The sequence below is a fragment of the Pongo abelii genome, chromosome 5, assembly GCF_028885655.2.
Source record: "Pongo abelii isolate AG06213 chromosome 5, NHGRI_mPonAbe1-v2.0_pri, whole genome shotgun sequence".
Taxonomy (NCBI): Eukaryota; Metazoa; Chordata; class Mammalia; order Primates; family Hominidae; genus Pongo; species Pongo abelii.
Window position 1 is genome coordinate 73,182,132 of NC_071990.2, and position 27,420 is coordinate 73,209,551.

Here is a 27,420-nt window from a genome sequence, read left to right on the forward strand (position 1 = left end):
TATTATTATTTCAGAGTACCTTTCAGAAGAATAATACAATGGGATAGAAAACACACTGAGGCCAGGAGCAGTGGCTCATGCCTGTAATCCCAGCACTTTGAGAGACTGAGGTGGAAGAATTGCTTGAGTTCAGGAGTTGGAGACCAGCCTGGGCAACACAGCAAGACCCCATCTCCAAAAAAGAAAAAGAAACACACTAAAATAAAATATCTCTAGAAACTACGTTCAGTTGAAACCATATCCATGTAGACTTCAGAAAATGTTTCCAAGGTCATAAATTTCAGGCAAGCATCTTAAGAGAATGAATGAGTAAAAGCAAACACATCTCAAAAGATGGGGAGGGCCAATCAACTCACATACTTTACACTAGCAGTTAACATTTGCCTTTACCTCTACCTCTTCATAATGCTCTAATGTAATTATAATGCATAGAATATACACTGTTGTTTTACTCACTGCTCAGTCTGCCTATCCTCTTTTCTAAACTTGAATTTTAATATTTCAGCAAAACGAACTAATAAAAGGCAGTTTCCTAGCAACGTCTGTATTCAAAGGAACAACAACAAAGCTTAATCACAAACACCTTATTTTCTCCAAAGTTAATTCCCGTCTTTTGAGGGAAGTTAGCAGGTAGCAAATAAAGCAAGGTGCAAACAGAGACTCTTGTAGGAGAGGCTGGCACAGCCTCACTTTGCTTTTTCTTCCTGGGCATTGAAAGGTAGTATGGTTAGAACTTCAGCTAAGCCAGTCTTTCCCAATGGTTGCAGTCAGAGATTGATACAAAACCCCAGAACTGTTTGCTATTTTATCCATCCTCTGCTGGAGATGCAGATTGATTGGTGGAAGGAACAGTGAACTAGGAAGCCAGGTTGTTGGATTCCTAGTAACTCTCACACTACCCGCGAAAACTTGAGCGGGTCCTCTTTTTCTGGGCTATGTATCCAAATGGCGGTTACTCTAGAAGACATAAGCAGCTCAAAACTGCTACCAGTAACCGGGTCTTTTTTATTTTTTAATTAAGCTTAAATGGCATTTGCTTAATCAATAACACAGTTTCACTAGAATTAATGCTGCATCCCCAGAAAAACATCACTTAGAATAACAGCTGGCTGTCTTCCAGGGAAACGTGTCTCTGTGTCCTGCCTTCCTGACACTTCTTGCCTGTACGCGGGGCCCAGCCGCGCCAGAGAGATGGAAGTGACTTTACCTACCCAGCGAAAGTAGAAGTCTGCAACAAGGAAAACAGCTAAGTTAAGAGGAAGTGGTTTTCATTTTACTGCTTGCAGAAAGGCCAAGATTTTGACGTTTAAAGCGGGCACACGAGTCATTTTAAGTCTCTAGATCTTTCACCCTGAAAGTCCCTGCACAGAAACTCCATAGGGAGTCTAAATATAGCAACAGCACCCCCCTCCCGCCCCCTCTGCCTTCAGTCAGGGTCCCGAGCAGCTCTAGGATTGCAGAGCTTACTCCAGGGCGCTCTCTGCATCTGCCTCGAATAGCACCGCACGGAGCAACCTCTCTCGCACCTCCACAGTGCGTGGGTGTGAAGTGTATTAGGGGAAAGCTAGAGAGTGACTCTGGGTAATGGTGCTCGGCTCACAGTCACATGGCGTCGCCGCCAGCTGCACAGAGCTCCCAGCTAGCTTCTGCTGCCCAGAGGCTTGGGAGGAAGGAAGGAGAGAAGCAGGCTCCTGCTGGTGACCAGGAGCAGGCGAGAGGGCTTCACACAAATAATAGTGATAATAAAGAGTAAAAGCAAAGCATTTAAATCGAGCTATTGTAGAAGACACAAATCAGCTGCCGCGGGCGTGGGTGTGTGTACAGGGTGGAGGAGAATTGGGAAAGTATTTATCTCAGAGGGGCAGAGACAGCTGCAAGAAGATTTTTGTCTTAGCATTGTTTTAATCTTAGGAAAGGAAAAGGCCCGAAGGAATCCACCTTGCAACTATCTGCTATGTCTTTGTGGTGGAAGCTTAGTTTTCCCTTCAATTTAATTTGATGATTGTTTTCTTTCATATTTGGGGAAGAGCCACTCTGTTGGAAGAAGTCCCCGAGCCTGGCACCCTTCAGTTTTCCCTATGCTGAATGTGAGGTTTAAACTGCCTTTTCTTTGTAATACACTGTTTCTGAAGGCCAGAGGCCGCGGCCAGTGGCACCGTGGCCTCTCTCTCCGCCAAGGGCGCATGGGCCTTGGGCCACCCAGGTGCCAGAGGTGGTGGAAGACCCAGTCAGTTGTTCCTTGCAACAGGTCTCTAAGCTTGTATGTTACAACATAAGGTGGGTGGGGTCGGAACCCCGAAAAGCCGGCGTCCTGGACACCCCATCCTCCAGGTTTTCTTTCCCAGACACTGGGGTCCTCGCTGCCGCTGCCGAACTTCTCAATCATATGACTTTCTCGGACTTAAATGGAAATTTCTTGACGGAGGGAACTGGGTTTGTTCTCCCAGGCTTCGCGCTGCAATCAGGCAGAGCCCCGGGGCAGCTCGCTCACCGCGGAGGAGCCACTTTGGAGTTGTACGCCCTTTCCACACCCCACCCATGGACTGGAAAGGATGTTCAGTTACTCGCGGGCTTGTTGTCTGATACTGGGATGGAAAGTCACAGTCCGCAGGCTGGAGTGAGGCGCGGGAAGATGCCTGGTCCTTGCCTCGCGGACTTGGCAGCCGCGTCCTTCGAGTCTGTCCACTGAACTGCTGAGGACTCGCCCGTGTGCGGGGACCCGAGTGCCACTTCCCGGAGCGTTACCTTGCGCTGCAGCCTCCAGGCTAGCTAATACCTGGAGGGCAGGGCAGGGCTGTTCCCGCTCTCACCCCTTGCGGAAGGATGGCAGAATCCGGCGCAGCGACGTAGCAGCGGGAGAGCACAGGGACCTGCATCTCCAGTTTCTCCTCAGGACACAAGGCTGACTTCACCTTCCGGACAGCTGCAAAGCCCCCGCCAGAACCAAACCAAACTCGCGCCTCGGAGAGGGGCTTCTGGGGCCGGTTCGCTGCAGGGCGTGGGGAGTGGAGAGAGGGAAGGGGAAGCCTGGAGCTGGGTGTGCGCGCGTGGGAGCGCGCCTCGGAGCGCCCCGCACTCCCCCACTCTATCCCCGGGGGCACTTTGGGAAGGAGGGAGTGGTAGTCGCGGGAATGAGGGAGCAAGAGAAACCCTCTCAAAGTGACGCCCCAAACAGGTCCGGATTTAGAATTCGAAGCTAAAGGCTGTTAGAAATTGGGACTCCTTGGCCTCCTCTGCAGCCCCTCCTTTCCCGCCCCGAAGCCCGGGCGGTTTGCTGGCTGCCTGCTTCCCCGCCCCCGGCTCAGAGGTCTCTGGCTGGCGGGCGCCCCGTCGGCCGCCGGCTTCCTCCTTGAAACCCGCCGGCGCACATGAGGCCGCTGCCCCCGCCGCAGGCGCTGGCGGCCCCCTCGCGGTGCCCGTGGTGATGCCATGCCCCGCCACCACGCGGGAGGAGAGGAGGGCGGCGCCGCCGGGCTCTGGGTGAAGAGCGGCGCAGCGGCGGCGGCGGCGGGCGGGGGGCGCTTGGGCAGCGGCATGAAGGATGTGGAGTCGGGCCGGGGCAGGGTGCTGCTGAACTCGGCAGCCGCCAGGGGCGACGGCCTGCTACTGCTGGGCACCCGCGCGGCCACGCTCGGTGGCGGCGGCGGTGGCCTGAGGGAGAGCCGCCGGGGCAAGCAGGGGGCCCGGATGAGCCTGCTGGGGAAGCCGCTCTCTTACACGAGTAGCCAGAGCTGCCGGCGCAACGTCAAGTACCGGCGGGTGCAGAACTACCTGTACAACGTGCTGGAGAGACCCCGCGGCTGGGCGTTCATCTACCACGCTTTCGTGTGAGTACCCGCGCCCCCTGCTATGCCCGCTCCAGGGGACCACTGTCCCTGGCCCCCCGGGGCGTGCTCCGCGCTCGCGCCCTTGGGCCCCGCGCGCGTGCACACGTGGTGGCTTTTATTTCTTCGCACGTGTTCGTGGTCTTCCTTCTGGAGCATCTCCCCTCCCCCAGCCCCACTTCTCTCATCTCTACAGCTTGAACCTTTTCCCCGAGGACACCCAATGAACTGCCCGGTAGCTTCAGGCTCCCGGGACGAGAGCCAGGCAGACGTGGGACTTAGGCTGCGCGGATAATTGGGAGCAATTAGGTCCCAAGATACGTAAACTTCAACCGAACGGGGCGCCCGGGAGCTAGGGAATGCAAAGGGAGGACAGGCGCCCGTGTGAGGCTTGAGAGTATATTGGAGAGGTTAGGAGGTGATGGCGGGGTAGGACGGGGAGAAGTGAGGGGGCACCGAGAGCTAGGTCCTCAGTCCTAGGGGCGGAGTAGGGGAAGCTGCTACTTGGAGAGAGCTGCTAGGTTTTAAGTGCGCCCGGAAACACGCCTCGCCACCACCCAGCCACCACCAACGGAAAATCTGTCAGTGCATGTAGCCCTTCCTGCCACGGAGAAGGTGGCCAAGGTCTAGAGGAGGCCAGCAGGCCAGGCGAAGCAACGCTTCCGCGCTGCAGGGGGCGGGGAGGCAGCGGGGAACCTGGGGCGCAGAAACGCGGGCAGAGGTGCGATAGCAGAAGCGCAAATGGGTCGCCTCGGACAGAGATCGGGCAGTGGGTTAAGTCCCCGTTTGTGGCGCGGAGTCAAAGAGAGAGAGAGAGAGAGAGAGAGAGAGAGAGAGAGTGTGTGTGTGTGTGTGTGTGTGTGTGTGTGTGTGTGTGAAGTAAGCCTTCTCCATCTAGCAGAGAATGCTTAATGAGAAAATGATTGGAAGCAAATGTTTATTTTTCCCTTAGGCATTTAAAACCTTTCAGTGGCTTTAAAGTTTACTACTGTTTTTCCCACAAAGTCCATTCATTCAGTCTCCTATTAGAGTTACGTTTATCTGGGCATTTTAAGGTTGTTTTTATAATGTTACCTCGTGTCTAATTCTTTTTTCTTCCTCTTCTTCTTTTGCTTCCTCTTTTTTTAGTATTATTATTTCTGCTTCTTTTTTGTTAAGATGAAATATAAAGATATCAACCTTAGAAGACCAGTAGAGAAAGTTGCAGATACTTGCTGATACATTCCTTGTTTCCTAGTAAAATAAGTTTTGAGCACACGGACTAGGTTTCTTTTAGAAATAAGTTGTGTCAACCATACGTAGCTCTCTCCTGGAATGTAGAATTAGCATCAACACCAGAAACGTGTTTTGAAATAACATGGAAGAAGGGCTGGTTTTGTAACTAGGTGAACCTGGAATTCACCCACATAAGAGTCAGGAAATTGGTGGAGTCTACAATCTGTGGGGCTCTGGTGTCTGGAAAATTTTACAGTCCCAGATTGATGTGAACATGTAGCATTAGGCAGAATATTCCAGCCAACTTTCCGTTTTACAATGCACGCAAGGAGAACGGTTGTGTTGCATCATTATTACATCAAAAAGTGTAACTTTTATGTAAAATTCACATTTATTTAAATGTGGTTAGGATAATGATAGAGAAATGCAACTGACACTTTTCATGTTAATCTCCTCTGACCTGATATATAATTAAACATATTACTTAATAAGCCTGGTAAATTATTTTGACCTGTCAGAATATACTGAAATAATTTAGCAATTAAGATGCTCAATTTGGTAGCAAATATATATACTGTATAGGTTATGGTTTTTTTCTTTACAACAGTATGCTCAAAACATTTCTAGCCTTTCTTTTTTTATATTATGCATTGTATATTCAGAGAGAGTTAAAGAAAGCGTTGGTTGGTGCGCATACTTTGCATCTCCTAACTTGTTCTTGAACATGAATGAGAACTTGCAATGCAACATTTTCTTTTCCATGTGTTGGTGTTAACAGGTTTGTATGGGCTTACAGAATTTTAAAACATTGATAAATGATTTTTCCAAAGGTTCAAGGTTGGATACTTCTCTATCTACCAAGCTTTATCAGTCTAGCAGTATCTTTAGTAGTAGACAGGAAATAAATTGTGTACTTAATAGATGTAGCAAATGTGAAGTTTTGCATTATACATTTTAGAGTCTGAAACTGCAATGCCTCAGCAATTAGATAGGGGTGCTATATCCACATTAGCACAAAGAGGGAATGGATAGTATCATCTTCTGGGAGGATTGTGCACAACTAAGCAGACCCTGAGGAAAGAGGCCATCTTTGGAAGTTGCTGCTTGTGATTTTAAATGAGCTTTAGAATAGCCAGACTTTACACATTACGTTCATTTATCGAAGTTGCTTTATGCTGTAAGTTTAACTAGACCCCAATAAAATAATTTTGAGAGAGGTGTAACTAACTAATTCCCTGCCAGCCTGGGAATCCCCAAATCTTATTTTAATAACAGTATTTGTAGCATATTAAAGTTCTTGCCAAGAACAAGTGCACTGTGATTAATGAGGTACTTCGGGGTGAATTTACTTGGTCGACCAGTGTTTTCACTGCCAAGAAACAAGAAAAGCATGTTTAAAGTTATGCTTGAGGTAAATATAAATTTCTATTATTTATGCAAAAATAATTATTATAATGGTATTTTAGGGTTATAAAATGTCTTTTCAAGAGTACATATCTTAGCCTATTGATAGGATGGCTGGACAGGGCAAGGGATGATCTACTTCAAATATTTTCCCTTAAACTTTATAAATTAGTGGAGATTAGGAGATCCTTGCCCTTACTATTCTTTAGGATTTACCTGACAGCCATATTTCCTATCTTCAACTTTTCTTCATTTTATTAGTGTGCTATTCAAACATGAGGTGACTCATTTCCTTGAATGTTGTTTGTCCCTTTTTAATTCCTCCTCGTTTAAGGAAAATTTTGAAGAATAATGACGGTAGTAGAGAACACAGGATGGGGCTTCGTATATAAATTTGCATTGATGCAGCAAATGTGGCTCTGAGAAGTTACATGGGAAATGGTGTTGCAGATACATGTAATTGATCACTTTGCCTAATGTATCTTTGCCTGACTTAATGCTATGGATGTGAATTTATAGATATTAAACAAGGAGACAAGAAGTCACCCAAGCTAGGAGCTCTGAAGTCATCCTTTTTCTCATACTTACTCCCTCTGGTCAGACAAAAGGTCATTAAATACGGTTTGTTTACTTTATAGGTATTTTTCAAATACATTCCCTTTTCTTCTTTACCACTTCTATTCCATTCTGTTTCTTACCTCTCCATTAGATGATTTGTAATATTCTCCTGCCTGATTATCTGGTTTCTGTTCTCAGCCTTCTCTCTGCTCTAACATCATAGTATTGTTCGTAAAATGCAAATCTTACCATATCATCCCCTTGCCTAAAATATTTCCATGACTCTCATCATCTACTCCTTCATCTATTTATCCATCTACAATTATTGGAGTGTGTAATATGTGCTAATTCCCAAATTAACAAGGCAAAGGCCTCCACTCTGGAGGAAGGAAAAGACGCCAGCAAGGGACTACTACAAGCCTGTGAACAAGTGTGAAACAATGTTATTGGTGTGCTTAGAGAGAGAGGTTACAAAGTGACATGAGAAAAGAAAAAGAAGTGAAGCCTGGGCAGAAAAGTCAGCACAGGCTTCAAAGGGGAATTGAGATGTAAGCTGAGTTTCCAAAAATGAGTAGTTAATTTTCAGGAGGGAATGAACAATCTTGACAGAGAAAACAGCTTGAGTAAAGATATGGAGTTGTGAATCAGCGCAGTAATTCTAGGTACTGTTAAGTATTTTCAGGGTGAGGAAAGCCACAAGAAATGGTGATAGAGCAAAAGGCAAGTCACCAGTCTCTTGGATAGCTTCAGATGCTGACCATAGAATCTGGTATTTATCCTGTAGGCAGTAGTGGTCATTGAATGGTGATAATCAGGGGAATGACATAATCAGATATAAATTTTGGAAAGATCTGCCTTTCATTAGTTCAGCAAATAAATTGGAGTGCAAAATGGAGTCAATATGGCCTATAAGGAGATGATACCAATTATGCAAATTTTCCATTCATTGTTGCATTCATTTATTCATAAACTTATTCTGTAAATGTCTGTTGACTATCGACTATATGCTGTGGATCATACTAGAAAGGTGAGAGATGATTGCCTAAGGAACTAAGGCAGTAACTGTGGGGTTGAGAAGGAGGAGTTTAACCAAAGAAATGTTAAGGAGATAAAATTTGCAGATTGTTTTCACCAGTCTGACATGTGGTATGAGGAAGATGATTCTGACTTGGTTGATTTGAGGAATGGAAGTGCCATTCACTAATATATGGGACAAAGAGTGAAGGGCACATATTCTGGCGAATATAATGGGTTTGGATTTGAACATGTTGGGCTTTAGATGTTTTTGAGTCATTCAGGTGGAGATTTTAAGTGGTGGGAACATAGCAGTGAACAAGGCACAGTCTATTTCCAACCATGTTAGATCAGCAACCAGAACTGTTTCTGGCACATAGATAACACTCAATAAAATATTTTTGAATGAATGGAATCATTTACAAATCTGGAGTTTAATCTAAATATATAACCAGATATTTAGCTTTGAAAGCCTATGTCAGTTTTGCGGTAGTTAAAGCAATGAGTAGAAAAAATGAGATAGTCCAAAGAATATATAGAGTGAGTGAGGGCATAGTGGAAGCCAGAGACTGGGGAACACCAACACCAAGCAGTGGATGAAAAAGTAAGAGAGCCAATGGAAGAACCTGGGAAAAGCTTTACAGCAACCCAAAGGCCAAGGGAAAATCTGGGAGATCTTATTTTCATGAAAGCAAAGGAAGATGCATATGGAAAAAAGGTTATGGCCAGCAGTTTCCAATGCTGCAGAAAGGACTAGAAAAGTTAGGTAAGGTTTCATTGGATTTCTTATGAAGGAGGCCACTGGTGGCCTTTGCTGCTGCAGCTTCAGTGGAGTGCCAAGGGTCATAAATATGATTCAAGTGGACTGAGGAGTGGTTAAGACTTGGGAAAATGGACACAGTAGTGTAGGTTAGACTCCAGATTCCTTGGAAGAGTTCACACAAGACCCTCAGGGCATAGACTACTGTATAGCTACTCCCCTCTAATAGGCACTCTAAGCCCCACCCTTACTGCACTGCTCCACCCTGTGTCTCACCACCGTGTGTTTGCTCATGCTGTTTTCTTGGATTCTCCCCACATCTTGCACCCTTGCTATTAAACTCCTAATGTTTCTTCAAAGTATGTTCAAAGATCACTTCCTCTTGGGTATATTTCCAAACAGTTCCCTTCCCTCTGCCAGGATGAGTTAGGTGCCCCTTGTTTCAGGTTCCATGGCACTCTACCAATGTCATTATAATGGTGCTTCCCCCATTGTACTGTCATCGTGGGCTACTTGGTCTGTCTCTTCCACATGAGAGCGAGATTCCATACAGTGAAATTTCTACTTATTTCTAAATATTAAGTGCCTAACAAGGTGCCTTGTGTCTAGTAGACCCTCCATAAATGCTTGCTTAATTGAGTAAGTAAATAATTTTCCTTGTAAGCCTTCCACAGAGGAGCTTCAGGGTGAGCCAAAGCTGAAAGAACTACCAAGTCTTTTTAGTTTTCTTAGAAGTAAGATACTGACGATTCATTTAAAAGAAAAAAGATGTGGGACTAGAAGTAGGAGATTAGTGCTTTGCTTGTAGCTTTGCCACTAATTAATTCTGTAAGTCATTTCACACTTCTGGGTCTCCAAATCTTCATCTGTGATATGGGCACAATCGTGTCTGTGATCCGAGATGGTGGAGGATACTGTAGAGAGTCTAAAATGCTATCATAAAAGAGAAAGAGTATTTGGAATAAGAAGCAATCTGATCTTTTTATCATTTCCTTTCCTCTTCTCTTAGCTTGAGGGTTGCCTCTTAACTAGTTGCTTTAACTTAATTCCTAAATCCCCAAGGTCTCTGTGCTACATAGTAGCCAAAGTTATCTTTCTTTCTTCTTGTTTGTTTGAGATGGAGCCTCACTCCATTGCCCAAGCTGGAGTGCAGTGGTGCGATCTCAGCTCACTCCAACCTCAGCTTACCAAGTTCAAGCGATTTTGCTGCCTCAGCCTCCTGAGTAGCTGGGATTACAGACGTGCGCCGTCATACCTGGCTAATTGTTTTTGTATTTTTAGTAGAGATGGGGTTTCGCTATGTTGGCCAGGCTAGTCTCATTCTCCTGACCTCAAGTGATCTGCCCACCTCAGCCTCCCAAAGTGCTGGGATTACAGGCATGAGCCACCACACCTGGCCCAAAGTGATCTTCCTAAAGACTTAACAGAACACATCACTCCTCCTCTGCTTGGAGGAGGATCTGTTTATTGCTTGCCTCTCCCCTGACCCCCAGTTCTTTAAAGGCAGGGGTTTCTGTCTTATTCATTATTATATCACCAGCACCCAGAACACTGCCTGTCACATAAAAGATGCTCCATACACACTGATTCATTTACTGACACCCCAGATCTCCAAAATACACTATTAGTTCCCTTGTGGCAGATGGAATTTTACTCTGTTGGCCATTCTATGTGTCAGACTCACTTAGACCTAATGAGTTACTTTACTACTTACATATATATTCTATTCTGAATTAAGTTTATGTCTATAGAGACTGATGTTTACATATTCTTTTTGCTCCTGCATTCCTTTAAAAAATCACTGATTTCTCTCAAGTCTACAGAGGCCTTGTAGAAGTTATACTGCTTTATACTGTGCTGATATATAAAATGTTTCATCCTCTTCTAATCAGTCTTTAGAAATCTAAACCATGCTATTGTACTTGAAGACCATATTACAATTAGAAATGTTGAAAAGTGTTACAATATTAGTACTGGGAATATGATAGCCTAAAAGGAAAAAAAATGAAAAGGGTATTTCAAAATGAAATGAAGGACTGATACAAAAAAACACTATAAACAAGAAAGATAGCCAGCAGCCTTCTGAAAATTGCTTGCAAAGAAGTAGTGCCAGTTTTAATTTTTAATTGCAAATGGCTATTTTGGCAGATGAAAATGCCAGCAGAGCATGTTTTATCCTAGCCCAATGGTGTGAAACTACTTGAAGCCCAATTGTTGAACAGTCACAGCTCACAGTTATGCTTAATATGTATGTGTTTTCATTTTAATTTCCTTTTTCTTCAGCCATTTATGAGTGCGTTATTTGAAGTTTTATTTGATTGCAACCTGGGAGAAAGATTGGCCACACATCTGCACTTTTTTTCATAATTAAAAAAATTCTTTGATGGTCTCAGAGTTTCAGGTGATCTTTTAATCCTTTGCAATCAGTGTGTCTGAAGAATGAGCTTCCTAAATGTTATTAAAGTCATCAATTTCTAAACTTAAAAATAGCTTGAAGTTTTTCGTCATATACATTTGTGTATTGTGCATATATATTTCATACTCATACAAATACACATGCAACATGTGCACATACATACTGTTATCTTTTAGCAGAGAATTTGTGTTAGTGTAAATATGTCTATTTCCCTTTGTTTTGATCCTCTAAAAGTAAAAAACACTTGAATAAAATGCAATTTAGAAATAAAAAGAACATTAAATTTACTCTTGATAATATAGAGCTTATCTCATAATTTGAAAGATAATTAAATTTTTACGTGATGAAGAGATATACACTTTTTACAAACTCAGTCATAGTGGTCATTGTTCTCATTTATTGTACCTGTGAGGTAATTCTAGAATCCCTATTCCTTCTTCAGTCAGTGGCTGGATAATCTAATTATAATGTTATAATCCATCATTTCTCTTTTTGAACAGTCAATTTAGTTTAACATTTGCTTAACAGCCATTATGAATGCCAGGTAATGTGCTAGATGCTGGTGGTTCAAAGAAAGGAACGATGTAGACCTGACCTCAAAGAAATCCATTGGAGAATATGACAGATTTAGATTTAATGATCAACTTTACTTTTCCTATACAGGTACCAGTTTCTTAATCTATAAAATATCAGTACCAGTTTCTTAATCTATAAAATAGGAATAAAATATTACTTCAAGGTGTTATATGTATAGTATATGTGTACATAATGTTTAATATATACATATTAACAATTAGCATGGTGGCTGTCACTGAAACTAGAGGGAAAAATAGAGACAATGTGGTAGAAGGCTGTATTTATATGATAAAGGTCTAGGATTTTATTCTCTATGTGATGGGCAATGTTTGAGGAAGATAGGATTTAGGCAAATAGTAATGTCATTGGATTTCCATTTTAGACTGGTGATTCTACTAGCTCTATCAGTGATGGCTTGAGGGAGACAAAACTGGAGGTAGAGGATACATTTTAAAACTGTTGTTCCAACTGAAGCAAGAGATAATTGGGACTTAGACTGGGGCAGTGGTAGGAAGGATGGGGGAAGGGTGTGACAATAGAGTTGAAATGTATTAGTGAATGATTGAATGTGGAAGATTAAGAGATACAGATTTGTTATTTCCAGATTATTGGATTGGGTGCTTGGATAAATAGTGGTGCTATTGACTGAAATCAGTAGAGGTGGAACAACAGGTTGGCGAATTGCAGGGGTGATAAAATGAGTTTAGCTTTGGAAATGCTGAGCTTTTGGTGCCTGTGGGAATTCCAACTATAAATATACAGCAGCTCTTGGATGATTATTTAAAAGATGTAAAATACAGACAGGAGTTAAAATCACGAGGAAGGCAAATAAAGATAAAGGGTAGGAGGTCAAGGATGGAAATCTAGAGAATACCAACATTTAATTGATAAGCAAAGGAAACAAGGAATGAAATGGAGTAGACAGGAGGCTATAAGGAAACACTAGACAAAAAGATGGTCAGGGTTGTGGAAACAAAGGGTATTGAAAGAGTTTCAAAAAAAATAAAAGTAACCAACTCTGAAATGTAGAGAGTGGTTTAGTAAGATAAAGACCCATCAGAAATTACCTTTGGATCTGGCAATGTGGTATTCTTCAGTGATTTTATAAACTCATCAGTGTTAACCTTCAGTGAAGCAGTGAGGGCAGAGGCAGATTGCTGTTAGCTGAGAAATGAATCAGAAGTGAGGAGAGGAAACAGCATATTTAGGCCATATGTTCACTTAGTTTGGCAAGAATAAAAGGGAGATTGGACACTAGCTACAAGGAAATACAAGGCTAAAAGGAAAATCAGGAGAGAATAAAGTTATAAAGAAGAAGTTTTTTTATCACAAATAATCATTTTAATGATTCTGTGCTGGACATTGTTCTAAATGCTTTATGCACATTAATTCTTTTTTTCCTCAGAATAACCCTAATAAGTAATATTAGTGTTATCACCTTCCTTTCAGCAAACCAGAATGCCAAAGTAGGGGGAGGTTTAGTAACCTGTCCAAAGTCAGCTACTGAGTTAATGGCAGAACAGGGCTTTGAACCAAGGCAGGTTGGCCGAGAGCCACACATGCTTATCTGCTTATCCACTATATTTTATTTCCGTTACTTTGCCTGTTAGAGTTTTAGATTTTTTCTTTCTTTCTTTCTTTTTTTTTTTTTTTTGTTGAGATGGAGTCTCACTCCATCGCCCAGGCTGGATTTCAGTGGCGCGATCCCGACTCACTGCAAGCTCCGCTTCCTGGGTTCACACCATTCTCCCGCCTCAGCCTCCCAAGTAGCAGGGACTACAGGCGCCCGCGACCACCCCTGGCTAATTTTGTTTTTGTATTTTTAGTAGAGACGGGGTTTCACCGTGTTAGCCAGGATGGTCTCCATTTCCTGACCTCGTGATCCGCCCGCCTCAGCCTCCCGAAGTGTTGGGATTACAGGCGTGAGCCACCGCGCCCGGCCAGGTTTTTTTCTTTTTTTAAAAAAATCAACTATTATTTTAGAGACGGGGGTACTTGTGCAGGTTTGTTACATGGGTATATTGCATCCAGGTAGTGAGCATAGTACCCAATAGTTAGTTTTTCAACCCGTGGCTCTTCTCTTCCTCCCGCTTCTAGTAGTCCCAAGTGTCTATTGTTCCCATGTTTACATCTGTATGTGCTTAGTATTTATCTCACACTTCTAAGTGAGAACATGTGGTACTTGGTTTTCTTTTCTTACATTAATTCACTTAGGATTATGGCTTCCAGCTACATCCATGTTGCGGCAAAGGACATGATTTCATTCTTTTTTATGGCTGCATAGAATGCTATGGTGTATATGTACCATTTTTTTTTCATCCAATCCACCATTGATGGGCACCTAGGTTGATTCCATGTCTTTGCTATTGTGAGTAGCATGGCAATGAACATATGAGTGTGTGTGTCTTTTTGGTATGATGGTCTATTTCCTTTGGGTATATACCCAGTAATGGGATTGCTGGGTGAAATGGTAGTTCTGTTTTAATTTATTTGAGAAATCTCCAAATTGCTTTCCACAGTGACTCAACTAATTTACATTCCCACTAACAGTGTATAGGTGGTCCCTTTTCTCTGCAGTCTCACCTGCATCTGTTGTTTTTTGGCTTTTTAATAATAATCATTCTGATGGTATGAGATGGTATCTCATTGTGGTTTTGATTTGAACTTCTCTGAGAATTAGTGATGATGAGCATTTTTTCGTATGCTTGGGGGCCGCTCGTATGTCTTCTTTTGAGAAGTGTCTGTTCATGTCCCTTGCCCACTTTTTAATAGGGTTGTTTTTTGCTTGTTGATTTGTTTAAGTTCATAGACTTTGGATATTAGAGCTTTGTCAGATGCATAGATTGTGAATATTTTCTCCCATTTTGTAAGTTGTCTGTTTACAAATCAGAGACGGCACAAATAAATGGAGAAACATTCCATGCTCATGGATTGGAAAAATCAGTATTGTTAACATGGCCACACTGCCCAAAGCAAATTACAGATTCAATGTTATTCCTGTCAAACTACAATGCCATTCTTCACAGAATTAGATAAAACTATTCTAACATTCATATGGAGCCAAAAAAGAACCCGAATAGCCAAAGCAATCCTAAGCAAAAAGAACAAAGCTGGAGGCATCACTATCTGAATTCAAACTATAAGGCTATACCAAACAAAACAGTGTGGTACTCATACAAAAACAGACACATAGACCAATGGAACAGAATAGAAAACTCAGAAATAAAGTGGCACACTTACGATCTGATCTTCAACAAGGCCAACAAAAACGAGTAATGGGGAGAGGGCTCTCCAGTTCAATAAATGGTGCTGGGATAACTGGCTAGCCATATGCAGAAGAATTAAACTGGACCCCTGCCTTTCACCATATACAAAAATTATCTCAAGATGGATTAAAGATTTAAATATAAGACCTCAAACTAGAAAAATCCTGGAAGAAAACCTAAGAAATAGTTTTCTCAACATCAGCCTTGGCAAAGAATTTTTGACTAAGTCCCCAAAAGCAACGGAAGCAAAACCAAGAACTGACAAGTGGGACCTAATTAAACTAAAGAGCTTAGGCCGCTATAATCTTGATTGTGGATGGTATGTGTGGGCCCAGGGCTCCTCATATCAGATGGGTAGAGTAATTATAAAAACTACTTTGGGGTCTAGTATAGCTCTCAGCAATATAGTGTGTGCACAATAAATGTTTGTTGAATAAATGAATTATAGTTAAAATGCCTTATTACGTAGTATCAAGGAATTACTTTTAACTTTGTATCAAGCATGTTTGTTTCTCTGCCTTCACATTCTAACCAGCTTAAGTTCTAATTTTTCTTTAAATATTTTTCTGACGGTGCTAGCTTATTTTCTTACCATTATGCACCTCCCATAGCCTTTATTATTTGGACTATGTACTTTATTCCTTAATTACGTTATTACATTGTATTCTAATTTGGTTTTTATCTAATTCTTTATAAATAGTTTGTGTATGTAAAGAAACCAAAGTACCCTCTTTCTTTTGTATCCTATATAGGGCATTATGCCCAGGTTTTCATTCTTTTGGTTTTGTTTGTTTGTTTGCTTTTGTTTGTTTGTTTGTTTTTGAGACAGAGTGTCACTCTGTTGCCCAGGCTGGAGTGCAGTGGTGCGATTTCGGCTCACTGCAACCTCCGCCTCCCAGGTTCAAGCAATTCTCCTGCCTCAGCCTCCCGAGTAGCTGAGATTAGAGGCTCCCACCACCATGCCTGGCTAATGTTTTTGTATTTTTAGTAGAGATGGGGTTTTGTCGTCTTGACCAGGCTGGTCTCGAACTCCTGACCTCAGGTGATCCACCTGCCTCAGCCTCCCAAAGTGCTCGGATTACAGGCGTGAGCCACTGCGCCCGACCTTCATTCTTTATTTTTAATCAAAATTCACCTAGCTTATTACCACCAGTGGAACTATTTGAATGTTTAACTTTATTTTTCCGAACAGGAATTTCCTTAAATTCTACTAGTTTGTATTGCATAGCAACTTGTATTGATTATCTGAATAATAATTTGTTCCCCTCACTCTTTTTTTTTTTTTTTTTTTTGAGACAGAGTCTCTGTCACCCAGGCTGGAGTGCAGTGGTACAATCACAGCTCACTGCAGCCTCCATCATCCATGCTCAAGCAATTCTCCCATCTCAGCCTCTTGAGTAGCTGAGACCACAGGCACAGATCACCATGCCCAGCTAATTTTTTTTTTATGATTTGTAGAGACAGGGTCTCACTATGTTGCTCAGGCTGGTTTTGAACTCCTGGGCTCAAGCAATCCTCCCGCCTTGGCCTCACAAAGTGCTGGGATTATAGGCATGAGCTGCTGTGCTTGGCCCTGAATAATAATTTCTTAATGTAATTTCCTATAAACATTAAATTCCCAATTTATACAGTCATCATGGAATACCTAAGATTCACTACAAAATAGCATCATTGCTTCATTTAAGTCTCATAATGGCTGAATATAGAACATGTTTACTCCAAACTGATTTTTTGATTTTTTTCTTCTCTTTAAAATAATAAATACTCATTTTCTTTACACTAGTGTGAACATATTTCATTCAACTTCCATGCTATTCTCTCTCCCCTTCCACATTTACATTTTCCCTGGATGTTTCTTACTTTCCCTTTCCCCTTGGTCTAATTGTATTTTTCCTCCAGTTAAATTGCTCCTAGTTTTTTTTTTTTTCTTTCTCTCTGTGCTTCTACCTTTCTGGAATGGTGTTTCTCCCCATTTCTTTGTACAAAATGTTACTTTCTCTTCCTCTGAAAGCTGTCTGTTCTTAAGAGAGGCTTGAATTTCTAATTACATGCTCTAAGAGTGTACTGCCTAAGTAGACTGGGTACCTAATTTACATATTGCTCTATGGTAATTAATAGAGACTTCTAGAAAATGTGGATTTTAGAAGTATAAGGGGAGAACCCTATTTTTCTAGGGGTTTTAGTTATGCTCAAATTTCTTAGAAGATAAGGAGTGAAGCCTTAAAATCGCTGAAGTTTTCTAACATCTATATATTATTTCTGAAATTTGGGAATAGTCAGATATTCAGTGAATAATTTTAAATGTTTATACCTTCCGTTTTGGAAGTTGACTACTTTGAAAGTTGACTATATACTTTGGAAGTATATAGTTAAGAAATAAATTAGAAATTAGTTTTTGTGCCATGTAGAATTATTATATAAAAATGCACAATAAAGAAGTCCAAATATATTTGTAACATAGTTAAATATCAGTTAAAAATATTTACCCCAGTGGCTGTTATAATCATTAGGAGTTTCTTTACTCAGTGAGCCAAGAATAGATCTATAATCTGGCATCACAGAGCTGTACTTTTTCTGTTTTATTGAGAGGTTAAAGCATGGTCTCAAAATGCAAATGTATCATAGGAGTACATAGGAGATAGAAAACCACCTGCATTTTTTTCTGGTTGAAAATTTTTCCAAAGCATAGACCTCGTGAAAGCAATTCTCATAACCTTTTCTAGAATGAAAAACAAGTTTAAGGCTTCTATTTCTCTAAACCTGTTTTCTCTCACACCTGAATGAATCTAGGAGGATTGGATGGAGTTGAGAATTTAGATTCTTCTCCCCATGTTTTGAGTCATTGGCTACATTTCTCAGCTTTCTGGTTTGTAAAATTAGGATATAATTCTTCAATGTTTGTTTAATAACCTGACCTCTTGCTAAGTGTAAGGCCCTAGAGTAGGAACTACAGGGCTTAACATAAATAAGACATAGCATATTCCCTCAAGAAATTTTCATCTAGAAGGATATTCATTTACTGTTTACTGAGCCTCAAAAACCATCTCTCTGAATTGACTTAGGATAAAAGCAAAGTTTGGCCTTTCTACAGTGGCATTAGCTATTGCTCCTTTTGAAGGGATTTACAAGGTAAACTCCAGGATCACCATGTACAGAACTGCTGATTGCCAGTTCTCTTGACCCCTTGGGAAACTTTGGAGCTTGGCATTCAGCTGCCTGTGCAAGTGGGCGTTCTGCTCAGGGCGTTCCCACAGTGAGACCAAACACAGGAGTTCCCACTGATCATAGTAATTTCTAAACAGTAGTAATTAAACTAGTTAAACTAAGTGTTCTAGTTAATAAAACATTCTGAGTATGTTTAATTTGCTCCAAAGTATTTTAAAAAAATAAGAAAGAATCCAATGCTGTTTGATAATACTTTGTTTGGAGATGTTATTTTTTTCTCCCTAAATGGGTTAAGAACAATAATATAAACCAAAAAGTTGTGTTTTTTTTTAACAAAATGAAGTGTCTGTTTATTTTCAGTATACACTTTAAGCTTCTAATATTGTTCTCTTAATTCTATTACATGAAAGGAAAATATTATACCTAGCCTTCCAAGAACACAATATAGAGTGGACACTCAAATATTGAATGAGTAAGTGCCCAGTGCATATTGTGTTATTGGAACACTTTGGAAACACTTCTTCCATTTGTTCAACTTTCTCCAGTCATGTGGAAAATGGCTTTTTTCTTCAACTAAGAGTGGTACTTCCCAGTGCAGCTAAGGTCAAAAAGTGTTAGAAATGTGTGTTCATTGCAATCTCTAAGGTGCTTTTTATCCATCTTTTAAAGACTGCATACTTCAAATGGATTTCAGACCTAGATCAGCAGTCAGGTTAAAGAATCGCCAAGTGAGATTAAACTAGTTTTAAATTTATCATGCCTGATGATAAAATCCTATAGTTCTGTTTTGGTATGTCAAATGGAAAAGGCAGAGAAATTGATTGGCAATCCAAATGACATTTGGGAACTCACTTAGAACCTTCACGATAGGATCCTGAACCCAAGGACCACCTACTCTTACTCATCTAGTCCTTGACATAGAATAAATTACAGTTTGTTTTGGGGAAACAGTTTTAACAAGCTCTAACATTCAAATTTGCATTCCAGTATTTTTCTCTAGAAGAAACCCGGGTGAGTTCCCTTAGCTTCAGATCCATCAAGAAATAAACAAAATGAGATGGGTTAGGATCTTCCCAAACGAAGCAGCTACCCTGGTTACGTAGGTCCTACTTTAGTTGTGCACTGAGATCATCCTGCAATCCTTTCAAAGGTAGGACAGGAAGCATTATAGGAAAGAAAACTATGTAGTCATCATATTTGTGCCAGTCGTGTGGACTCCTATACAGTAGTTCAGGCTACCAATTTGGTTGGGCCATGCTTCAGTAGCCCATTATTCCTTTTGCTCAATAGAATGGCCCCAGTCATTCCCCTGAAATTGGAAGTTAGAGTTTCACAGTATCTCTAGCAGGAAAGATTCCCTTACATGGTTCCAGATCTTTTACATCTAGTATTGGACTTGATGAGCTATTTTACAAATTACATTTCCTAAACTAGTTGGGTCATGCTGCTGAGAGCTGTTTTCCAGAGGTAGTGGGTATGGAGTTTTATTCCAGGCTTCAGGGCAGGAAGTGGATAATAAAAATACATTTATAGATGGCACTAAGTGAGGTAGCCTAGAAAACCATAAATAAGAATAATCAAACTATCAGGTTGTACTGGAGAAGACAGAATATTCCTCTAATTGAAGGGTAGCTATCATAATTTACAATTGTCATCAATGAAGGATTGTACTTTTTTTCTCCAAAAAAGGTTAAAGGCAAATATCTATTTTTTTTTGTTTCTTGTTCATTCAAATTCCCTTTCCACACTGCAATCTTAATATAGATTTCTGGAGCACGTGATAATATACTTAAAAGACCTATTCACAATAAATCTGTTATGTTTTTGTACTTGTTTCAAGGGTGACATGTAAAGTTAGTGGTTGCTCTACAGTAAGCATCTGGTAGTGGAGTGGCAGTGCAGCTTGACAAGGACCTGGACTGGAGTGTCAGCCCTGGGAATGTGCAGAAACGGAGAATAGGAGAAAATTCAAAGGGAGAACTGGAGTTCTTAGCTCTCCATTGGCTTCTGGTTGGCAAAAGAGATGGAAGAATCAAAATGTTCATGGTTCCAAGCAAGTGTGACTGTGAGCACGCAGAAGTTACTTAATTCTGTTTTAGGTAAAGAACAAGCACAAGCAGACATGTGGCCTGTTTGGGCTTTGGGAAAGACAGGGGATCATCAGTTACCAATGTAGAGGGATGGATGAAGAAATAAGGTGCTTGGAGAAGAAGAGTGTATGGAAAAAGATTTAGGGAATACTGGCATCTTGGGAAATGAGAAGAGAAAGATTTGCAAAAGAGACAAAGAAGAGAAAAACTAGGAAAATACAACATCCACAGGAAGACTGTCTCTCAAAGGATTGCAATGGGTTAAAAATATTACAAAGAAAAGAAGTGAAAATGTATGATAATGTAGAAAGCCAGGATAGAAGGCTAGGGGCCAGAACCTAGAAGAAAACTTTGCCTTCTAGGAGTGGATAGCATCTGCAGTGCCGTGTGTTAGGAGGACATCCAATTTCACAGGAAACATGATGTCCTGGAAAAAAAAGGCCAGAACAACCCAGCAACTAGGTTGTGTGCAGACATAGCAATCAGTTTTTCAAAAGGGACCATGCAGGGTGAGGAATGTCCCTGAAAGTATCACTGTATAACTGGGATGGAGACTCCAGAAGAGAGGGTGATATTTAGGGAGCCTCGAATGAAACCAGGGATATCTGGCTGGAAAGCAATCTTGCAGTCTCTAAGAGAGATGCTGATAAGTGCAAAGCAGTTCTAAAGAGCTTGAGATAACGCACCAAACAGTGCTTGCAGAGGAGAAGGGAGACAGATTAGGGTGCATAATTGATAAATAAATGGGTAAAGAGAGAGGGAGAATGGTAGATTAGGAATCAAGAGAGTAAAGCTAAACTTTTATTTCTCCAAGCAGCTGGAGGTCTGTACAAATAAAAAAGCCTCAGGAACCCCCTTCCCTGAGAAGGGGAAAGATTAAAGTAATTGAGAATAACAACATCCTGGAGTTATGGTAAATAAAAGTTTAGGTTGGTTAAAAAAAAAGTTTGGAATGGCAACATTGGGAGCTACGATAAGGCAACGTTGGGAGATAAATAACACGATGTCTTGACAACTGCAAAGGCCCTGATAGAGTTCAGGCATGATCACGTAGAAGGCTACCTGGTGTGTGAGACTGTGAGAATTTCTCTAACAGTAGTGTGCAGGGTAAATTTTAAAAAGCAGATGGAGCCCTAACCCAAGTCTGGCAACTTTGTAGCCAAAGTAAAGGGAATGAGAAATTTTCTAGAAGTCACACACATTGAACATGTGTGACCTTGACCTTGGGCAAATCGTAAACCCCTCTAAGCACCAACCATCTGATAAATGTGGAAATAAGGAGACAAAGTGTTAAAGCTCCTTATATAATTGCTGGCGCAAAAAAAAAAAAAGTAATTTTTATACTTTGTAACCATATATAGTCTATAGCCTCTTCAGAGGAGGAAATGCTGCAATAATAGACATGTGAAAAAACATGTGTTCAACGAATAAATGAGTGAATAAGTGAATTAGCATAACACTTATTTAACAACAGCATTGTATTTGGTGCCAAGATTATAGAGCCAGATATTTCCTGTTGTGTGTACAAGTTCTCTGAGCTTGAACAAAAAGATTTTTCTTCAGAAATAAAGCCATATTTTATAATCTCTTTATTTTTGAGTGTGTAGATAAAAACACACTCTTAAAGCAGGAACTACTGTTTTGACACATTTAAGTAATAGGATTAGAGAGTTGGAAGGACCTCTGGTGACCGACTCTAGTGCTGTCTTTTTTAGATGGGAAAACAGCCTGCAAAAATGTTAAGTAGCTTCCTCAGGATCAAGTACTATTGGAGCCAGCATTGGTGGTCAATCCTGTATAGAAATGACTTCAGTTGTAGATCTGTGACCTGCCTTACTTACCTTCCTCTACCGAAGGTACTCTGTAATTCTTAATAAATGAATATTGACATTTATTTTAAATACTATTGTTTGTTCAACTATTCCATGAAGAATATTCTTTAAATAAGCATTGTAGTGCTAACAGGGAAAATATTTTTCCCTTTTATAAACTTATAATAGCTGGCAAAAGATAGTAATTTCCATGACTTTTCTTTCTTCTAAGGAAGTTAAAAATTCTGAAGACGGTGTTTTTCTTGGAGTTAAACCATATATTGACTTGATCTTTAAAGGATCTAGTAAGTGAATAGATCAAGTAAGAAACAAATTAGTATTTAGCCCATTCAGTTGCAGCACAGTGGTTTCTTTCCAGATCTGAAAATGTGAGAAATATTTCCTGAAATCAAGCAAGTGGGTGTGGGAAAGAGTATGTATAAATGTTACATGAGGAATCCAAAATCATCATCATCATCACACACACACACAAAAATACATTTATTATTTCACACACAATTTCATTACACTTGGTAAATTCATTAGGGCAAGGCAAATGTATTCATCCAGACATTCAAATAAGCAGAAACATCTGTGCAGTCTTTAAATCTGCCATGTTAAACAGGCCTACTACTCTGTTTATATGCCCCAAAGAGCCTGAACCAAGACAGATGTAAGTAGGAGCAGCTGGATTTGACCCTAACTCTTGAAAATCCTGCCCTGCTTTAGAGGTGAGGCATATCTTCAGCTTTGCAAGCACACTATTTTGTGTGTGTGTGTGTGTGTGTAAGAGAGAGAGAAAATGGTTAAAATTAATATGAATTTGGTTCCCCCTCCTCATATTTGTCTATATTAATATACTTTTTAATTGTTAATATTATCATTAGAAAGGTGATGGTTTCATGAATGAATTATGAAGGAGAAAAGAATTTTGATATTTAAAATTGTTGGCCAATAATTGACCATTTTCTGCCTGGGTCACGTACGTGCACTGAGAGGTTGAAGTGTACTGTATGTGCTTCTTCAGGCATTTCCTATTTATCTGAGACACTTTTGAGACAGAGAGGTGACTGGAGAAAATGAAGGGGTCTCATTTATTTTTATGAACAATTCTCTGTGACTCATTACTCTCACAATTTTTGAATATCTACAATCTTTTCTCTCAGTTTTCTTAACCTCCACGCTGATGGTTCTGATTCAGAGCTACTTCATTTATTACTCAAACACAGCTTGGGGAAGGGAAGGGGGATGTAAGGCAGTAGAGGCTCAATTCCCCTTGTTATTATACATGGCTATTGCTATTTGTCCTAGGGAAGAGAGTTAGCTTGGCCCTACTAGATAAAGAGCATGTTAAAAAGGCCCCCCAAATTTACAAGTAAAAAACATTTTGCGAGTAAAAAACAAGCAAACATATCCTTTGCCCATTAAACATTTTGTTTTGTTTGTTTTTTAAAATGAGCAAGGGATATGAACAGACATTTTTCTTTTTAAACTCTTATTTATTTATTTATTTATTTTTATCCACTTTTATTTTAAGTTCTGGGGTACATGTGCAGGATGTGCAGGTTTGTTACATAGGTAAACGTGTGCCACAGTGGTTTGCTGCACAGATCAACCCCATCACCCAGGCATTAAGTCCAGCAAACAGATACTTTTCAAAAGAAAATATATATGTGGCCAACAAGCACATGAAAAAAATGCTCAATGTCACTGATCATTAGAGAAATGCAAATCAAAACCACAATGAGATACCATCTCACACCAGTCAGAATGGCTATTGTTAAAATGTCTAAAAATAACAGATGCTGGCAAGGTTGTGGAGAAAAGGGAACTCTCATAACGTGTTGGTGGGAGTGTAAATTAGTGCAATCATTGTGGAAATCAGTATGATGATTCCTCAAAGAACTAAACATAGAGCTGCCATTCAACCCAGAAATCCCATTACTGAATATGTACCCAAAGGAATATAAATGGTTCTGCCATAAAGACACATATACACGTATGTTCATTGTAACACTATTCACAATAGCAAAGACATGGAGTCAAACTAAATGCCCATCAGTGGTAGACTGGATAAAGAAAATGTGGTACATGTATTCTACGGACTACTACACAGACATAAAAAAGAATGAGCTTATATCCTTTGCAGGAACATGGATGGAGCTGGAGGCCATCATCCTTAGCAAACTAACACAATAACAGAAAATCAAATATTGCATGTTCTCACTTATAAGTGGGAGATAAATGATGAAAACACGTGGATGCAAAGAAGGGAACAACAGACACTGGGGTCTACTTGAGGGTGGAAGTTGGGAGGAGGGAGAGGAACAGAAAAAATAACTATTGGGTCCTAGGCTTAGTACCTGGGTAACAAAATAAATCTGTACAACAAACCCCTGTGACAAGAGTTTACCTAAATAACAAACCTGCACATGTACCCCTGAACTTAAAAGTTATTTTAAAAAAGGCCTCCTTTCGTCGTGGAGATTTGTACACAAACACAGAGCATTTTCCATTGATCCTCAGATAAAGGCACCCTGCTGTTATTTAACCCTGACTTCACATATCAAAGGAAGTCTAATTATTTGATGTGTGCTAAACATCCTCAGTGTGGTGCTGCTGTTCAGCCACATTAAATTCACAGGACAAGTCTGCACCCTATGTAGTACAGATTGAGTATCCTTAATCCAAAAGTCTGAAATCCAAAATGCTCCAAAATATGTAACTTTTTGAGTGCTGGAATGATTCTCAAAGGAAATGCTCATCAGAGCATTTCAGATTTTGGATTTTGGATTAGGGATGCTCAACCAGTAAGTGTCTGCAAATATTTCAAATTTTCAAAAAAAACCTGGAGAGGCCAAAACACTACTGGTCACAAGCATTTCAGATAAGGGATACTCAAACCTATCAATCTATTAAACTTTTTGATGCCTCCTAAAGACAGCCACAGCTGTTATGTATTTGTCACAGAAACCAGAATTTTCTTTAATTTAGAGGTTTCTTTAATTTAGATAGTTTGCAAAGATGTAAGCATAAGAATGTTCTCTGAAACATTGTTTTGTAATTTTAAAAGTCTAGAAAAAACATAAAACTATGTTATTAGCATCTAGTTAAATCAATGATGGCAAAACTGTCCAAGGGAAAACTGCATCCTTTGAAAAGAATGAGGTGGATATGTATGACATGGTGTAGCATGATTTCTAAAATGAAAAAAAAAAACAAGGTATAAACCAGTATGTACAGCACATACAGGTATTCACTTTGTAAATTAAAAAATACACACATAGTAGGTTGTTCTCATTCTGTTCCATAAGGTCACTGCAAATACTGAATTAGCAAATACCGACTCATTGCTCCTAGTGGAAATACAGGGTTAGGTCCTACGAGCCTTTGGTCATAACATTTTCATCAATGGATCAATACATAACCTTATTTTATGTGTGTTTCTGTTTAGAGATACATTATTTAATATATATTGTTGATTCATTAACACTGAACTCACAGTCTGTAACTCATACCTGAATGTTGTTTATCTTACACATATTTTCTCCGTAAGGCACATCACAGCCTTCCTGTGGTTAGGAACGCTAGATCACCCTTCAGCCTGGTTCAGTGTTAGCTGGGAACATATGTGAGAGGAGAGGTTCAAATTTTTGGCTGGTCTGCACATGTCTGCAAATGACCTCAAAAGTGCTGTATTAACTTAGAGGTTACAAATCAATTTTGAGTAGATAAATTCTTAAATATGAAATCCACAAATAATGAGAATCAGCAATACATAGACAGCATGTATGCATGTATATAAATGGAAAGTTTCTGGAAGGATTAAACTACTTGATGAAAGTTATCTTTGGCGAACAGGGCTGTGGGACAGGAATGAGACAAGGTGCACCTCTTTGCCCTACATGACTTTTTTACTGTGTGCATCCCATAGTCCTTCTTATTCTCTGTCTCCTCCTTTTCTCCCACCATCACTATCATCGTCATTCTCTCAGCAAGCCAGTGCATCTTCTGAAGAACTCTAGGGACAAGGTTTTATTTAAGCCAAATTGCTCACAGTGAATATTCTCTGAATCAGGCTCCTGGAAAAGTTGGTGTACATAATTTTGCAAATTAGGAGTATTTTACAAATGCTAAGTATGACACTTAGAACATGAGTTCTCAGGGTAATTTGTGTCACATAATATTACCCCATATCCCAGCATGCTGGGACGGCCTGGACTTTGGGTACTTTTTGTCTGTCAAATACTCTTACTTAGGGGTCATACACAGTGGCTCATGCCTGTAATCTTAGCACGGTGAGAGGCTGAGGTGGGTGGATTGTGTTGGAGCCTGGAGTTCAAGATCAATCTGGGCTACATAGTGAGACCTTGTCACCAAAAAAAAAAAAAAAAAAAAATTAAACATAGTAGCTGGGTATGGTAGGTGCATGCCCTAGTCCTAGCTACTTGGGAGGCTGTGGCGGGAGGATCACCTGAGCTCAGGAGTTTGCAGCTGCAGTGAACAATGATGATGCCACAGCACTCCAGCCTGGGTGATACAGCAAGACCTTGTCTCAAGGGGGGAAAAAAAAAAAAACACGTACACACAAAACAAACCAAGAAAAAAACCCACCAAATACTCTTACTTACATTCTTATTGCAGGTTGCCAGAATGGAAGTTTAATAAGTAGGAAATGAATAATATTAATAATATAACAGTAAGTATTAAGTCAGCATATGACATATGGTATGGAAATTCTCTTCAGGTTGAATTCTCATTTTTAGTCTACCTACATCTCCCTCATAGAAAGGAGAAGAAGGGAAGAGGTAGTGAGACTCTGGGTTTGGTCCTTGCTGGCTTTGTGCTGGGCCCACTCAGAGTTCTTGGGTCTCACCTTCCTCAGGATGTCCAGACTCAAGAGCATTCAGTTGTGGTTTGTCCTTATCATGCTTGGCTTCTTGAATGAGTTTGAAATCTTGCTATTTTTAACTTGTAACTTTAGAAGATTGGAAAAGGTTTTAATTTTTGTTTGCTTCTTTCTTTGCATATCTCATGGTGAGTCCTTTAATGAAAGAAAAGCCTGAAGAGAATGTAACTACTTACCTCCATGAAAGGCATTTTTTTTCTTAATGAATGTAGAGATTTCCACTTCCTCCCAGGTACTTCATGTGATGTACTGTGCCCCTAGTTAAAAGTAAGCTGAAGCCAAGCTGACTGACAGTAGATCAAGAAAACAATGTATAAGGCATGCCCAATTATAGATGGAATACATTCATATTAATGGTATCCCATGGACTATCACCCTATGTCCATTGTTAATCTGTAATCTGAAATAATTC

The 27,420-nt window shown here is 40.4% G+C and overlaps 1 protein-coding gene across 2 annotated transcripts in view; it reads left to right on the plus strand.

Moving 5' to 3' along the window:
- The first annotated feature begins 2,769 nt into the window (after window positions 1–2,769).
- Window positions 2,770–27,420, plus strand: part of KCNQ5 (potassium voltage-gated channel subfamily Q member 5) — a 584,694-nt gene continuing 560,043 nt past the window's right edge. For both annotated transcript variants that reach the window (XM_024248720.3, XM_024248721.3), the window contains exon 1: window positions 2,770–3,827. In XM_024248720.3, the coding sequence (XP_024104488.3) occupies window positions 3,430–3,827 (398 nt within the window). In that variant the 5' untranslated portion in view covers window positions 2,770–3,429. The remainder of the gene's footprint in view (window positions 3,828–27,420) is intronic.